Here is a 17,813-nt window from a genome sequence, read left to right as displayed (position 1 = left end):
TGGTTTTCTACTGTTTCTACCCAGTCGATGCGATGTACGACTTATTCTGAAGAACCATTCTTTAGTGCGTGTGGGTTGTGAAATGGTGGAAATATTTGTTTAAAAAAAATCTTAAAAGTCTTCATAATTCGCCATAAAACTTAAAAGAACAACCTCAAAGTTATGAGATTCTATGAGATTTCATAGACTCATAACTCGGTATATGAGAATTTGGTCTGCATTTGTCTTTGTTTTATGACATTTTTTTTCCATAGAGATAGGCCTCTTTCCCCATGTAGGGGAAGAATCTGAGTTTAATCCACCACGTTGCTTCACTGCGGGTTGGCGGATATATTCCATATTATTAACGATCGCTTTAAGGTATTTATGAAAACAATCGGGACCGACGGCTTTATGTGCTCTCCGAGGCACGGTGGGGAGACCCATTAGGACTAACGACTAGACCCGGAAATAAATATTTGTATAAACACAAATATCCACTCGCGAGCGGGAATCAAACCCGCGACCGTCGGTGGTTAGGATCCGCCAACTCGACACACGCACCTTTACACCAGAGCGGTCGTCTGATTTGACGTGAGAAATTCTGACTTGTCTGATATCATCTGTTAGACAATCCCATATTTCAGTATTCTGTCCTTCAGGACTGCAGTTTATATTATCAATTATTATTTCTGTATACCACTTCAGTTTCTCTAAATTGTACCATTCCTCACCAAACTGTTTTATAGCAAATTTGTGATATCTTTCTTCTTGCAATCTTTCAGCGGACGTTGTACTATATCTTAATCATCTAAAGACAAAGGCGATCGCTTGCCTCTTTTTTAATAATAATATAGAAAATTCTCTAACAGTTACGAATCTATAATTTTCATAGATCTTTATTGGGACAGTGTTTAAGCCACGAATGCTTTTCTTAAAGAGAAAAATTCTCTGCAAAGACTGTTCAGTACTATATCGCTCTTCCAAGCTCTTTATATCTCTACGAATCCAGTCTTCAGCCAGTATTTTTAAATGACCATATATATTGCTTAAAAATGTTGTAATATTCATTTTTATTAGTGATAACTGGTTTATTATTTATTTCTTTCTTCAGAAAAATATCATCTCTTTAAGGTGTGGTGGGGAGTCATTTGAAAGGTAGTATTGCAGCATGTGTATGACGACTGTTTTTATTCTGCCGATACGATACTCATATATTTGATTCCGTTTAAAAAAAATAAAGCATTAAGCAATGAAGTTAAAAGATAGTAAAAAACATTATGTACCTAAATGTAAATATCTCGTTTTGAGAAGATTAATCATAACCATCATAATTGTAAATATCCTTTTTTGTTATGAAATCAATTCGGCCTGAACGTTGTTATATTTTATGGGTTGAAATATCTCCTTTTGAAACAAAAACTCATTTTTGAAGTTACTTTACTTACACAATATCGCGTTTTATTAGGATCTAAATGATGAAATTGTGTGATTTAGCACATAGAAGTATAATGTACTAATGATTTAGCATTAAGAATGAGACTATAAACTCGGTTAAAAAAATATAAATATGTAAATATCCCCTTTTGTAAAGACACTCCTGATATGCGCAAGACGGACTAACAAAGTTCCTTGTCAATGAATGAATGAAATTTTATGTGCTAAGAATTTATTTTTGTCTTGTTTCTTCATATAACAAAATTTATAATAAAGTCCAGTACCCATATCCTTAAAATCCTTTTAACTATTTGTCGAGATTCTCAGGACGAAATAGATACATCGATGTTTTATTTTTTTTATGGCGAGATTTTTTTTTTATACAGAAGCTAGAAATGTACCACCACGTAATAGTAACTCGTACTAACAAGCGGGTACATGTGAAGATACTGTAATTTAGAAATTTATATATTAATTCGCTGATTGGCAACCGTGTCTATAGCATGATAGTCTCTTGGCGATTCTCTCTTGGTCCAGGGGCGCTGGTCAGCGCTGAATATTCTTGACGATAATTATACACCGATTTACGGATGATTGTGCGGCACGTAGCTTGGCTTAATAAATGCATCCAGCATATGCTATATAGCTGTTTGTATTACGCGTTGCAATACGGGACATTCAGGTTTTTAACAGACTTCCAAAAAAGGAGGAGGTTCTCAGTTCGACTGTATTTTTTTATTTTAGGTATGTTACTTCAGAACTTTTGACTGGGTGGGCCGATTTCGACGAATTTTTTTTGTAATCGAAAGGTGGTGGCGGTCGCGGTAGGTGGTGTGTGTCATTTGGTCCCATTTAAATTTATTTGAGATCTAACAACTACTTTTCGAGTTATATCTAATAATGCGTTTTTACTTGACTATTTTTTCGTCGACCTACGCTGTATTATACCGCATAACTTTTTACTGGTTTTACCGATTTTGATGATTTTTAATTTAATTGAAAGCTGATGTTTATCGTGTGGTCACATTTAAATTTTATCGAGATCTGATAAAAACTTTTTGCGTAATCTTTGATAACGCATATTTACTTTGACGACGCGTTGGCGCAGCGGTCACAGTACTGACTGTTGCGCTGGCGGTCGCGGGTTTGATCCCCGCTCACAACAGATATTTGTATTGGCCATACAGATGTTTGTCGTGGTCTGGGCGTTTGTGCATGTGTATTGTGTGTTTCCGGACCCCCAACACGGTAGAAAATCCTACTGGGGGCCGTTGAGTGTGAAGCGTTTATTTATATTTATTTACTTGACTATTTTTTCGTCTACCTACGTTGTATTACTTGTCGATGTAATTGAATTCGGTTTTTTTTTTCGTTTGCGAGCAAATACAATTATAGGACACAATAGTGATATAAATTATTTAAATTTTGATGAACCGTGGGTATCTTTTCTTGTTACAAGATTGTCTTTTACATTACTGGTAAACCAATACCACAATGTCTAGAGAAAGAAGTCAAATACTTAAACCAATAATAATTGTGTTTGCAGGCAAACGAAGAAAAACCGACTTCAATTATATCGACAAGTAATACAACGTAGGTAGACGAAAAAATAGTCAAGTAAATACGCATTATTAAAGATTACTCTAAAAGTTGTAATCAGATCTCGATGAAATTTAAATGTGACCACATAATGAACATCGGCTTTCGATTAAATTAAAAATAATTAAAATCGATACACCCAGTAAAACGTTATGCAAATTTTCGAGTTTCCCTCGATTTCTCTGGGATCCCATCATCAGATCCTGGTTTACTTATCATGGTACCCTAGGGATATCTCTTTTCCAACAACGAATTATCAAAATCGGTTCATAAACGACGTAGTTATCCCCGCATACATAAATATATATACACGGTCGAATTGAATAACCTATTCCTTTTTTTGAAGTCGGTTAAAAACGATTTAGGAATAATGTAAAAATATAATAGACAAAATAGACCAACTTTTAATATTCCTAGCCTTTGATTACTCCATAATCAGAACCAGATGGTAGTAATAAACGTTCTTTAACAAAAATGAAAATTAGTTTAAATAGTTCCTGATTTAAAGCAATAAATACTTGTTTTAATTACATAAGTGGAGGAGTTAGGAAAAAGCACCCAGTTATCCCTATCTACTTACTACTACTATCTACGAGATCTCTAATGCTCTCGTAACTCGGTATGCGAATATGATCTGCATTTGTCTATGTTTTATGAGATTTTTTCTATAGGGATGCTATTAACTATAAAAAAAAAAACGAGTGTGCTTTAGACCACATGACTGAAGTAAAATTTCTTTAGTTGCACCTACAATAATACACGAAACGTCACTCTCTCTTTCTATGTTCACAAACTTATATCTGCCTCTCAACTGTGTTCCCCTCGTCCGATCAGACTTTTCGTAACGTTCTCGTCACACATTCACTAGCTTACTCTCTAAGTCAAGCGTGCGTAAAGAAATTTTACTTCAAATAGATAACATTATAAGAAGTCACTTATTTTCTTGTCATATATTCGATAGAATAAAAAAAAAAAATTTGAAATATAGCTTGGTTGTCAGGTTGATATTAATAAATCTGTACAGGTTAAATGAGAATTTATATTAGTATTGATAAATAACAAAAACTTAGGAAAATTATTATTAAAGAGCAATATGACTTATTCTTTTTTAAATACAGGTAAATGCATTTTTTTTTGTCAAAATAATGTAATTAATTTTACTCTTTTTATAGATTACCTTTGCTACATGGATATCATAACAATTTTATAATATTAGCCAAATCAACACAAAAAACTAATTGGAGTAAATTTATTATTTAAAAACTTATTTTGTAAGACAAAATTGCTCATTAGATTCATAGACAGCATGGTCTTCAACATAGCTTGCTCTGGTTTTAATGTCCGTATCTGTAAAAAGAAATTTTCAATTTAGAGATTGTTTATAACTGAATCATAACTGTTCATAAAAAAAAGCAATTGGAAATGCATCACTTACTTTTGGAACTCCCACTCCCTATTATCCAGAGGGCATACTTGTCTAGTCTTTAACCATCGAGAAATACAATGGAAGTGGAATGCATGCTGAAAAATTTTACGTTTTTAGTACAAAGAATAACATTTTATTATATTTTATATCTTACGGTTATATACTTACATTACACACACCCCAAGCAACTGTGCATTCTTCACTAGTAGCAGAAGCTTGATTGGCTTGGCATTCTATGCATAAGTCCATTATGTGATTTCGGCAAATAGCACAATTGTCCACAACAATATCTAAAACATGGTAATATAAGTTTAAAATATACAACTACAAATACTTAGAAGTAATGTTAATTATAATGCTAAATTCCTAGAAATTATTACAACTTATACTTAAAAAGGAATAATAACTTATTGTTTTTGTTTCTGACATCCATTTGGAAAACTTCTATAAGAATTTAAAAAGACAATCTAAATAAAAAGCAAGACTATTATATAGCTATTAAAAAAAAAAAATAGTATGGTTAAGAGGGTAGATTGTAATATATAGTTAAAGATATTTCCATTGCTAAAGGTCAATCACTGGTTGTTGCTGTAAAAGTTTGACATATCTTTCCTTTTCACCATAAAAAAATTTCATCAGATCTTTGTATTTGCAAGTTGTATGTTATTAGTTGAGTTTTACCCTTTGCTGACAAAGTCGAAGCATAAGTAAGACACAATGACATGGAAACATAATTCAATACAACTAAGTAAATGCTCAATGTTAGTAAGTTATTAATCAAATATCCTTAAAGGCAATCAACTTTTTTTGACACGTATTTTAAATTTGGGTTTTTAGGGAATAAGGTTATTAAATTATAATAAAACATACCCCATGCCCATAACGCCACAGCATTCCACTGTAAGCAAGGAAATTTTAAAATTTAACGAAAAAATCTTTTACTGTTCTAAGAAACAATAGAAACATCAACAGTGAGTAAGCGAGATTGAATGTTACCTTTTTAACTTCAAATCTTTTCTTGTCTCCTTTACCACTACTGGAAGAAGCCATTTCTACTTCCTCTTCGTCAACATCCATTGCTGAAGCCATTTTTGTTGTAATATCTTATTTTTAAATAACAAATTCAACTTAAACTACAATTTGGGCAAATTTCAATATTTGTAAATGTTAGTCTGACAGTTCAGACTCGGAGTAAAACTACAACCACAGACAAAAACAATGACAATTCAAACAATGCTGCCAGTAGTCATTTAAAAATTGATAATATTTTAGTTTAGGCTAGTTCTCAAAAAAGTTGCACCTTTGAATTAATTTATCATTATAAAAAATATTGAGTATTTCTTTATGAAAATGTATTCTTAGTGTGCATATACAGAATTGATTAGAGGAAAGTAAATTTGAGTAGAGAAAGTAGTTGAGAGTCGAATATTAGTTAATAAAATATAGCTTCTTAAAAAAATTCTCCTTATAGGTTAAAGATATAGGAAATGAAATAGGAATATAGCAGAGTCCTGTAAGGTTAACATATTTTTTTTTAATTATCAAAAAGTAAGCAAAGCTCGAAGATTAATTATGACATTTAACGGTTACGGATTATATTTATTTCGGATTATCAGTTAGTTTACTTATTTATTTATTTATTAATACTGCACAATACATTACAGAACTGTTCAAAAGGCGGGCTTAATGCTAAAAGCATTATCTATCAGCCAACCTTAGGACGTACAAGAGCAGACGTTTGTAGGTGTGCAAAATTTAGTAGTAGTAAAATTCCCATTAAGAAGAAAAAAAGGGAGGAATAATAAGGTAACGTTAGTGACAATCGTTATATAAATATAACAATTGTTATATAGTTTCGGAAAGTTTCATTTTTTTTTAATTCTGAACCCTGGCTGTGTCGTTACGGCATTAAAGAATATAGCCACCCCATCTCTTCTCGTGGGTGTCGTAAGAGGCGACTAAGGGTAACAAAGTTCCACTACCACCTTGGAATTTATAAAGCCGACCGATGGCGGGACAACCATCCAATTGCTGTCTTTGAAATACACAGGCCGAAAACAGGTAGCAGCGTCTTCGGTGCGACAAAGCCAGCCCTGCGGTCACCAACCCGCCTGCCCAGCGTGGTGACTATGGGCAACACACATGAGTTCACGCCATTTTTGGCGCGAACTTATGGAGGCCTATGTCCAGCAGTGGACTGCGATGGGCTGAAGTGATGATGATGATGAAGTGATGAACCCCCTAAACATGGTTCTGGTCCTTTGTCTGCTATTACTCTTTTAATCCAGTTCAATCATTTACGCCTTTCGCACTTTCTTTCTGTATACTAATTTTCTTTCTTTCATTCATCCACATTCACCCGATGGGTAAGTTTCCATCTATGCTAATCTATTCTACTAGTACATCGTGGAAAATAAGTGGGTATAAAAGTTTTTAATTAATTTATTTTCTTAATTTTTGTTTATGTTTTTCATTATACCGTGTCTTTTAACTATTACAATGTATGATTACAAATGTTATTGGATTGAGGCAATGGATTGAGATTACTATTATTACATAAACATTTTGTATACTCCTTAAAAACTATTACTATAAATTACTACATTTTAACTATGGAGGATAAAATCTATTACATAGTACACTTAACATCTAATAGCAATCTTCTATTGTTATTTAAAACGAATTTAAATTTTACATAAAAATATATTCACTTAAAACTATTCATACATCATTACTTATAATTATCATATGTTACAGGAAATATAACAAACAGTACTATATTTACCTAACATAATTTCAAGTTCTTATTTCTATTATTTACCTCTATTACTAATTTTCTGCAATACTGTAGGAACTCGTCTCTACTGTTTTTATCTTTGAAAATTTCACTAAATACGTCTTTTGTCAGCTTCAGTCTAATTTAACTTTATACATGCAGCTTGTCATAATCAAGGTCAGGCTCTCTTGTCGTCCTCCTGACGTCGAAGACAGATTCTGGACATTCGAGTCGCAGACCCACGATGGACTCTCCTTACAGTTGAACCGGTGCAAGTATTCGGAGAATTCGCCATGCTCCGTCAACGCCTAGGTAACAAATATGTCCAATTTTATTTAGATCGTGATCCTGTGTGCGGCTAACGTGTCAGGAAAAAACACCCTGGTAGCATCGGCCGTTTCGCCGGCCTGATCTTGCTGATTCTATTCATCAAGCGATTGCACCCGTAGGCTCCAATATTAGAAATCACGCCAAATATTGCCAAACACTTTGCATCGTGGAAACCCCTAGCGAGACACCCCCAAATTTTTGTAATCTAACTAACATCATACTATAAATGCTTATTTTGAAAGTTACATAGTTTCGTAACATCTTTTCCTACGTAATTTTATTTTGGATTGAATTAAGGACCTACCTTGAATAAAAAATTTCTTGATAAAAGCATGAATAATACTTTTCCAAAATTACACGCATAGGATCTAAAATGCATTCTTGTTATGTTTAGTCTTGAATCCTATTTTTTAAAAATCTTAACTAAGTATTAAACGTTTCCTTAAAGGCAAATAAAATTAAATCAGTAATTATGCAACATGATAATCTTTTAATTCAATTTCATCATACATGGCACTATTTTCCTTTTTTACTTTATAAGAATTCTTCCATATTTCATAAAAGCATACTGTTGCTTGAAATCTGTAACACACTAAGAGAGGAACCGAAACGTGTGTAATAAGAGTCCAGGCCCAAACGCCGTAAAATTCCATCTGAAAAATATTTTTAATCATTATTGTTTTGCAAATAATATTTATTAAAATTAAAGAAGGCGATAGTCTGATATATGAAAATGAATATAAATATATATTATTGTTTCAAGAAAAAATTATTGTAACATTTGCCATGAAAATTGGTTTCTTTGTAGACAGTCGTAAACCCGTATTTATACAGGTCTTTTAATCGCGGGGCTATCAGTTTTAAAATATCTACATTAATATTATTAAGTTAAGCGTTTGTTTTTATGTTTGTTTGAATACGCGTATCTCAGGAACTACTAGTTCGAATTGAATTTTTTTTTTCGTGTGTGATCTTGGATAGTCCATTTACCAAGGAAGGCTAATGGCTTTACCTTACTACGTCTTTTTCTTAATTGAACGTAGACACAGCTGGCTATAAATAAAATTACCTGTAAAGGATGAAATTCTGCACGAGCATTTTTAACGCGATTGAGAAGCCAGAGAGCAAAATTGCCAACAAGGAGGAAGGTAATTAGTTGTCGGCCCGAACGATCTTTGTCTCCTGCGCAACGTCTTGACCATGCATCTAGGATTAGCAGAGTTTGACAAGAGCTTTGTATCACTGCAAATAGTGGAGCTATTATTCTGCAATAAGAAAGTATAAAGTTTAGTTATAAATCGAAGATCGAAAAGTGAAAAAATCTAGATGATGAGACTATAGTTGTTTCTAAAGTTTTTGCTCAATTTGTTTGAGGAATATAGCGTTAGCTAGTTCATTGAATCGTTTCACTCTTATACTAGTTTTTTTTTTACCATTAATTGTTTGTGGTTTATTAAACGTGTAACATAAAAATGATTTAAGCTAAGTAAAGGAGGTAGTTATAACTGAAATGAATTAGATTCGGATATTAATAACCAAAAAAACCTTTACCTAGTCGCACGTCTTTCTTCTGAAAATCGTTGTAAAAGAAATCCGGCGCCTATTATTTGAAAAAGGTAATATAGGTACACGCCACACTGTGTGACTAGTAACAGCGCGTTTTCTAGTGGCATTGTGATGGAAACGAGACGCAATGTTAGTGTACGCATTCGCTGCAAGCATGCTCCAGATCCCAATATCATCAATATGAATAACACTGTTTCCCAAATGTTTATCTAAAATTAACACAATAGTAAAAAAAGGGAACTAAATTACTTAATAATTAAAATTGGAATTCTAGTGGGACAAATGATTATAGTTACCTGAAGGAGTGCTAATTCGACATGTTTTTCTTTTTGGAAGAGGCCGTTAAAAAGCATTAAGCTAACTATGGTTCCAGCTAGGACCGCTACTCCCAAAAATAATCCTTTGTGAGCACTGCCGCAGTCCACCGAAAAGTGATTGTTAGACTTAATTTTGCCACAACATTGTTTTCTATTGTCCATATTTGAGTTAGGAGTTGCCACGCCCTTCTGAAAAAAAAAACTTAATTATTACAGCTGATTTTACTTAGGTCAATATTGTTTAAACGATTATTTTATTGGTTTAAGATAATTGTGTATTGAACGCAAACGAAAAAAAAAAACGACTTTAATTACATCGACAAGTAATACAACGTAAGTAGACGAAAAAAATTAACAAACGCACTAGTGATCACTACGATTTTCGAGGGTTTCCCGCGATTTCTCTGGGATCACATCATCAGATCCTAGTTTCTCTGATCATGGTACCACACTTATGATATCTCGACGAAGTTATCCCCGAACATACATAAATATATATACGTATATACGGCGTAATTGAGTAACCTCCTCCTTTTTTGAAGTTGGTTAAAAAGAAAAAAAATGTCGTATTTTCTGGCTTTATATATGTTAAAGATATTATAAATTTTTTTTTTGTTTCCATATTAAATCAATAATATTTCTTAATTTGGCATAAAGTAATTTAAAATAATTTATTTACCGATCCTGGCACGGTGCAGATATCGTTCCATATAACAACTATTATTATGGAGCACAGCAAGCTGTATTCAACCCCGCACGGTCTTAAATAAGGATTCATGGTTCTAATTAGAGGCGTTATCATGTCCGAGACATTACAACTCCAAGTTTCTATCCTTGCAGTTAAGTTTACATGAATTATTTGACTTTGAGATGTGTAATTATCATTCACATAGTCCTCTACTAAGGTTCTATTTACAACATCGTCAGTCATCATTACTTTTAGAGGTTCACGTATATTTGTATATCTTGAGACCGCTGATTGATTGTAAGCAACAGCATCGATATCATCCCTAGTTTCTTGAATGACGATGTTAAGCCACTCGCATACGTTGGTGGCTATTAGATGCATTAAACCAAATCGATCCAACACAACACCTCGCATTGGATCCAACAACTAAAAATTATGAATTGATTATTCATCATTATATCACAATATCCTGTTACATATTGATACATATCAATATCCTTAGTAAATTTTGATAAATTATTTATCTGTCTAAATCAATATGTACAACCAAATGTGGTAAATGGACCCAAGTAAAACCATAATATCTAGAACTCTAGGTATTAAGCGCCTAGTAACTATATTAAACGATCTGAGATAAAAAATAAAACTAAGATAATTTTATGCATCCCTCGAAAGCGTATATATTGTAGATTCTTATGAGATTATTGCTATTTCTGTCTTTTCCTTATTTATAGTATTAAATATTGGCTTCAACTTGATTCTATCTATTAATATACACATATCGCTTTAGCTTGTAATATCCCACTGCTGGGCACAGGTCTCTTTTCCCATGTAGGAGAAGGATCAGAGCTTAATCTACCACGCTGCTGCAATGCGGGTTGGTGCATATATTCGCTAACAGGTGTACATGATAACAACCGAGACTGTCAGCTTAGTTTGTGCTTTCCGAGGCATGGTAGGGAGACCCACAAGGAGTACACAAATACCCAAATCACGGCAAACATCTGTATGGCCAATACAAATATTCGTTATGTGCAGGGATCGAACCTGCAACCGTCAGTGCAACAGCCACAAACCAGTGCTGTGGCTGTTGCGCCAACGCATCGTCAGTTAATAATATACATAATACATATACAAATCCATGCAAATAACTATACTTACGTCAGTATATGAAAAAATAAAAACAGTTTGGGTAACCATAAAGACTATTCTAAGAACTGGCTTCAACGCAACTATGACCAGCTGACAATCGCCCGAGAGGTCGAAGTATCCGCCGAACTGTAGACACGAGTAAATAATAGAACCGACACCGAATCCTGCTACCCCCATGTGTAGATAAAAACTCCCGTAACGTGTCCGCCTTATCAAATCTGAAATGATATTTGTATAATTTTATATTATTTTTTTCTGTGTGCCTTTTTTGAATATGCCACCCCTAGTGGTGTGAAATGGAGAATATCTGTTTATGGATAGGATTTATGCAATTTTTATGTCAGTTTGTATTTACATTGTCAGCGTTTTCCTTATGGATGGGCAATGGGGCCTAAAAGTGATTGAAGGAGATTTGTTGTAGTTTGAATTATTATTAGTGAATAATAAAATTGTAATGTCTTATAACGGGGTTTAATAAGAGAATTATCAGAGTACGTTTTAGTCCATTTAAAAATCCTAGGCATTTTTAATACTTTATAGTTTATATTGTGTTATAATCTACTTCAGGATAAGAAAGTCCTTTTCAGTTTTTTACGTTCGCATTTTAAGGATATTACATCGATGAAACCCAAAACAAAACACCTCAGTTAAAAATTTTTTTTCGTTGAATGCATATGTGTTTATCATATAAAAATAAGTGTTATACTCGTATTTAAAATAGTGATAAATAAATTACACTTATTGTTTACATTTTTTGTAAACTTATCCCAATTTTAAAATATAATTGAAATATATAGGGCTTTTTTAGTTAAATTGTATTTTCTCTTTGTAACGGCATATCACTGGCTTTAACGGCATAATACTTATTTGAATTTTACATCAAAAAAGTCGTAATGACCTATTTAACAATTTATATTGTTTTAGTTTTTTATTTCCTTTTACATTTTTAAATAATAATAAAATAACACGATACTTTGCTATAGCCCCTCGAGAAGCACCCCGATTATGTCCGTGCGTATGCACTCGAGACGGGAATATCAATATCTCGACGACTTTTAATAACGAGTGGACTGTATGTGCGTTATTTTTTGTAAATAAATTCGAAAAGTTAGCAATTTTAATGATTTTTCAATTAAACGATATTGTAAATAGTACAAATAAAATACTACGTAGAAACTAAGTTTATAAATATATTTTTAAAGTAGTTGTACTTTTGTTTTGTTTTGAACTTATCATAGAGTAAGCCCGATTATGCCTAAACATAAAATCAAAAGTGAAGTGAAACATGGTCGAGATACTTCCTCTTCTTAAAATAATAACATACATCCTAAATATTTTCATGACTGACACTGATGACAACACTTACGTAAAGGTGAATGAAAATTCTTTCAAAATAATCAAGAAATAAAATAATAAATAAAAGATGTAGGTAACTCGTACATGATTTATAGAAATAAATAATACAATATAATAATGTAATATACTAAAACGCAAAAATAAATAAATAAATAAACAAAATTTCTTGTCTCTCAGAGAGCGTATAAAATAGGGTAATACAATGACAACGCTGCGCCTGCGACATATCTGTTTTTTTTTGCATAATCTTCAGTTTCTTCTTGTGTATGAAGTTTTATACGTATGCATGTTGATAGATGGTGCCCAACTAACAAATACTTGCAAACAAAAAAACAAAATATTTAAGGTCATTGAGCGATGTAATGCCCTTAACAACTGTACATTAGGTCGGGAAAAAAGTTTATTCGTATTTTATATAGTAATTAAAGTGTATAATTCAAAGTAAGATTTTATAAAATTTATTGTCATTAATTATAGGTAATATATATGTACCGACCATTTTTTTTTTCAATAACTTGCCGCCATCTCGTAGGTAGGTTGTTTTGTTTAAATGTAGAAATTTTGAGCTTCACTTCTCATTAAAAAACCGCTACAGGTAGTTTGACAAGTTCTCTTTTGAAGTTAATTTTACATTACCTATATAATCTGAAGAGACCAAAACAGATAAAAATCTGAAGGTTCAATAAGAATTCACAGTAGTGAGTCTGTAGAATAGTGGCAAAAGACATATGTAGTTGGGCGTTGTCGTGATGAAAGACGCAGTAGAGTTTTTCCTTCTTTAAAATGTACCGAATTTCTTCGTTGGACTCATCCATTTTAGCGGACAGAAAAACAAATGAAAAGTAGCGGGAAACTGTTTGTTACTTTTTTTATTTCATTTTTAAAACGTGACCTTTTCATTGTATCAAAACCAGCCAGTTACTAATAATAGGTACAACCAAAACGATTTTATTGAAACTTTTTACGAGAAAATGCGAAAAAACTTTTCCCCGACCTATATGTACCTACCTATAGTCTATGTTCGTATTAAATTTCATTTCTACGTAAGCTTATGTTCGGCGTTCCTATCTATTTTTATTTCTTTACTAGCTGTGCCTGCGACTTCGTCCGCGTGGAATTAAAAAACTATTGTTCATTCTCAGAGTTACAAAATAAATAAAGTTCAAATAAAAGTAGCCTAAGTTACTCCTTATTACATCAGCTATCGGCTAGTGAAAGTCTAGTCAAAATCGGTCCAGGCGTTTCAAAAATTAGCCGGAACAAACAGACAGATAGACAGACAAAAATTGTAAAAAATGTTATTTTGGTATATGTACAGTGTATTACCGTGTATTTGGTATATACACCCATATGCATTTAGTAAAAAGCGGTTATTTTAATATTACAAACAGATACTCCAATTTTATTTATTTATTTTGATTATTGATTGATGATGATTGACTAGCTAGCTGCCCGGACCGACTTCGTCATGTCAAAAATTAAAAGTAAAAACGTTATTTTCGTCCCACTGGTCCGAATTGATCGTGCCATTCTCGAGTTATGCGCTTAGTAACATTCATTTTTATTTATATAGATAAGCTATTGAACCACTTACCGTTTTTATTGTTTTTAGCCATTCGGAGATGATAGAAAGTGTATGCGAGGAAAAGTATACTGCCTACGTATAGGTACATTGTAAATATCTGCAATATAAATTAGAAAATCGATAATGGAGCATTATTTGTACACATAATTTATTCCAAATTCAAATATAATTATGTTAGCAAAACTTACATCAGATGCTATATTAGTGTAAATTTCATTTTGTATTGTGCTGGTCACTGGTAACGCTAATCCTAAAACTATTAATAATTTCGCATAAAACGCTGAGAGTACTACTGTCATTGATTCACTGAAACAACGTGATATATTGAATCAATTAATGAAATAGACTAAAACACATGGTAACCAAAATTAGTCTATATTATGTACCTAGATATATTCAACATGTGACAGAGACGGAAAATATGTTTAAATGCATGGATTACTTATTTTATATCGCTTTTCTCAACACTTGGAAAATTTATATTCTGGTACCTATTCGCTTTATGTACCACTAGCTGTCTCATCAAACTTTGTAACACCATTTTTTTTTCTAAATATTTCGATTTTTTTTTAATTTTCTTTTACACAAACATTGTCTTGACAATAACGAAAACAAAAAAGAATAATTACGCAATTGCGTTTCTATTCATATAGATTAAGTGCCTTCAGTAATTAAATAAATAATAAATAAACGCTTCATACTCAATGGCCCTCAGTAGGAATTTCTCCTGTGTCGGTGGTCCGGAAAGACACAAAATATACAAGCATAAACGCCCAGAAAACGACAAACATCTATATGGCCAATACAAATGTCTATCGTGAGCAGGGATCGAACTCGCGACCGCCAGCGCAACAGCCAGTGCTTTAACCGCTGCGCTAATGCGTCGTCAATAAAGTTGTAGTTATAAATATTTTGAAGTATTCCACTTACTCGCCATGTGAAAGCTGTTTTTTTAGAGGAGGCATAGATATAGCGTCTACACTAGAGCCGATGCTGCACGGTAGCACCACGCTTAACCTTGGCAGGTAGTTGGGAGGATGTTCACTGAAATTATATTTCGCAAGAAAATGTTTATTTTAGTTATTCAATTTCAATCTTGTTAACAATAAAAAGTATATAATATTAATTAAACTTTTGTAGGTAGGTATCACTAGTAACGCTGATACTGTTTAACGTATTGCTATCGTCCGCTAAGAAAATTAATTTGATTCATCAGCTTGGATGTTTTTCGTTAATTTAAAATTTAATTTATATTGGACAGCTCTGAAGTCATAAGTTATTGAATAAACAAATCATCAGTAATATCGTTTCTTAAACAGCGAAAGCATTGTGTAATGTACTAAAAAAAATATTTACAAAAGCTTAATTGGAAATCATTCTTTTTTACTAAATAATAGTCATTAATACACATGGAATACAGTCTTCATATCGCAGTGAACGTCTTTTATTTGTATCTGTTTAATAATAATGAACGGTATAATAAATACCTACATTTTCTAAGAGGGTAACTATATATTTTACAGTAAATATTTTATCCATATAAAATTACAAACTGAGTTGTTTTGTTTTTGGCAGCGCTTATCGACTAATAGTGAGTTTAATGAAGCGCTTCGTCGGACTCACCTTTCATCCTCAGGCACGGAGAGCAACGGCTCCGACCTCTCACGCCAATCCTTTACTGCGTTTTGATTGGATTTCTCCTTATTTTTAGACATCGTTTATCATTAACCCGCTTATTATATTTTAAAGACTTTTCCTTTTTAAACTTACGTAAATATATTATCTTGTTTTTAATCTATCGCTAAGTTTATATTTTAAAAAAATATTAAAACTCGTACGCACTGTTGTGAATACTGCAAGCGATAGTAGTGAACTGTACCGATACATTGTGACGATACACTTCTTACATATATGTATGTAAGTAATTAGTAATTGACAAATAATTCGTAATAAGGTTACTGAGTTAAAAGTATCAAGAAAGTAAAATTCATTTTAATATTATAATGTTTCTTTATTATAGCTTGTAGTAATAGTGTTTTCGCTTTGATTAATTAACAAATTATTAAAAAAAATCTTGTTTATTATCATCTAAGTTAATTAATGCTATATTGTTTTCTAATGTTTACGCGAATTTCACTCATTATAATGAAACAACTTTTTTCGGGATGTCCTCCCTTTGACCATAGTTGCTGTAGAGTATCCGAAACGTTGGGCATGTAGAAACTTAATAAACCGCGATGAAATCCGAACAAAATGTTTCATTATAATAATGCTATATTCAATATTTCTATGAAACCGATTTAAACATTAAATGTTACTAATATTAAAAATAAATAATGCTTTCTCTTGGAAAAAGACCTACAAATATAGTTGATTTCTTTGTATTTCATAATTAGATTTAAAAAATAAGCTTTATTAATTATTGCACTTTATATGCATTGGTTTATAAAATGTCCTTACGGCTAAATAATTAGCACTGTCGGTGTCACTTTCAGACGGCCGTCCTAACGAGGCACATTCGCCCTCCACCCGCTTCTTATCTTCAACACTACGCGATTAATTAGATGTCTACCTACCTCTAAGCGCTGCGATTCTTTGAATTACTCCTTGATCTAACTCCACTTATTAAATTTAAAATTGATTGAAAAAATTCACTGGCATAAGATTGAATATTAATTGATAATTGATGAAAGTTATCGAGATTGTTACAGATTGTGAATTATAAATAATATCTTTAACTAAAAAGTTTTTTATATTTTACAAAATTTTGATGATAATTCGAAATTGACACACAATAAAATATATCAATTTTATTTCGTAGTTAGTTTTTAATGTGAATAAAAATATTTAATTAAAATTGTGTTTAGCTTAGGTACTATAAATGTTACGAACCGACCGTATCGAATTTTCCTTTCTAGGCTTGTGTTGATTTGACGATTAGGGTGATAGTGGTGATGGGATCCTTTCTCGTAATAAAGAGACATTGATGTTGACGGTATGTTGTCATTCGCATCATTAGTCCTTTGATGTGTTAACGCTTTTAATGCTATCTTTTCGTTTAAAACATGCAAAATTGCAATCATTTAATTGCTAGTAATTTTAATGATTTTTTACATTATCATGAAAATATCTCCAAATTTGAGGTTTTTGTCGTTCAGGATATTACTTAGCATTTTTCTTCTGTAAACTCTTTCATTGCACTGTTGTATATTTATAATGAATACAGATTTTAGTTATAGGTTAGAGTGAACGAATTGGATGTATGTAGCGATTTCTTCTCTATTTTGTTTATGAAATGCATTTTCGGTATGCTCAAAGCGATGAAAAATGACATCTGGATCTAGATATTTTAAGATCCGTAAATCCTTATCTTTTCCAGAGTGTCATAAAATCCAAGGTTAAAATCGACGCCATAATCACTTACTGATGTTTTGAAAGCTAAATATTTGATCAAAATTTATTGCCGTTGACTCTAGCTATAAATACTTAATCAGTTTTAGATAAATATTTTTACATATATCATTTTTGACTGTTATGGTTAATATATTTAAGTAAATTATATCGGCATCGGCATGGAGTAAATGTAAACAATTAGCGAGTAT

The 17,813-nt window shown here is 32.1% G+C and overlaps 2 protein-coding genes and 1 long non-coding RNA gene across 3 annotated transcripts; all 3 read right to left on the bottom strand.

Moving 5' to 3' along the window:
* Nucleotides 1–4,034: 4,034 nt before the first annotated feature.
* Nucleotides 4,035–5,673, bottom strand: LOC123670207 (RING-box protein 1A). The gene is made up of 5 exons (XM_045603716.1): nt 5,438–5,673; nt 5,312–5,339; nt 4,610–4,731; nt 4,451–4,536; nt 4,035–4,362 (listed from the first exon to the last, which is right to left on the bottom strand). The coding sequence occupies exons 1-5, from the start codon at nt 5,528–5,530 to the stop codon at nt 4,350–4,352; spliced, it is 342 nt and encodes a 113-aa protein (XP_045459672.1). The 5' UTR covers nt 5,531–5,673; the 3' UTR covers nt 4,035–4,349.
* Nucleotides 5,674–6,863: 1,190 nt separating this feature from the next.
* Nucleotides 6,864–7,922, bottom strand: LOC123669900. Its single transcript, XR_006745822.1, has 2 exons — nt 7,852–7,922; nt 6,864–7,525 (listed from the first exon to the last, which is right to left on the bottom strand). It is a non-coding gene; the product is annotated as an uncharacterized LOC123669900 (long non-coding RNA).
* A 92-nt stretch (nt 7,923–8,014) lies between these two features.
* LOC123670398 (proton channel OtopLc-like) lies at nt 8,015–17,294 on the bottom strand. Its single transcript, XM_045603896.1, has 10 exons — nt 17,104–17,294; nt 15,142–15,255; nt 14,400–14,517; nt 14,221–14,308; nt 11,280–11,488; nt 10,110–10,544; nt 9,410–9,616; nt 9,099–9,322; nt 8,617–8,812; nt 8,015–8,200 (listed from the first exon to the last, which is right to left on the bottom strand). Exons 1-10 carry the CDS (start codon nt 17,292–17,294, stop codon nt 8,018–8,020), a joined length of 1,965 nt encoding a protein of 654 aa, XP_045459852.1. The 3' UTR covers nt 8,015–8,017.
* Between the last annotated feature and the right edge of the window lie 519 nt (nt 17,295–17,813).

Source organism: Melitaea cinxia, chromosome 4 (assembly GCF_905220565.1).
Source record: "Melitaea cinxia chromosome 4, ilMelCinx1.1, whole genome shotgun sequence".
NCBI lineage: Eukaryota > Metazoa > Arthropoda > Insecta > Lepidoptera > Nymphalidae > Melitaea > Melitaea cinxia.
Note: the sequence above shows the minus strand (reverse complement) of the source record. Positions and strands in the feature narration are given on the sequence as shown.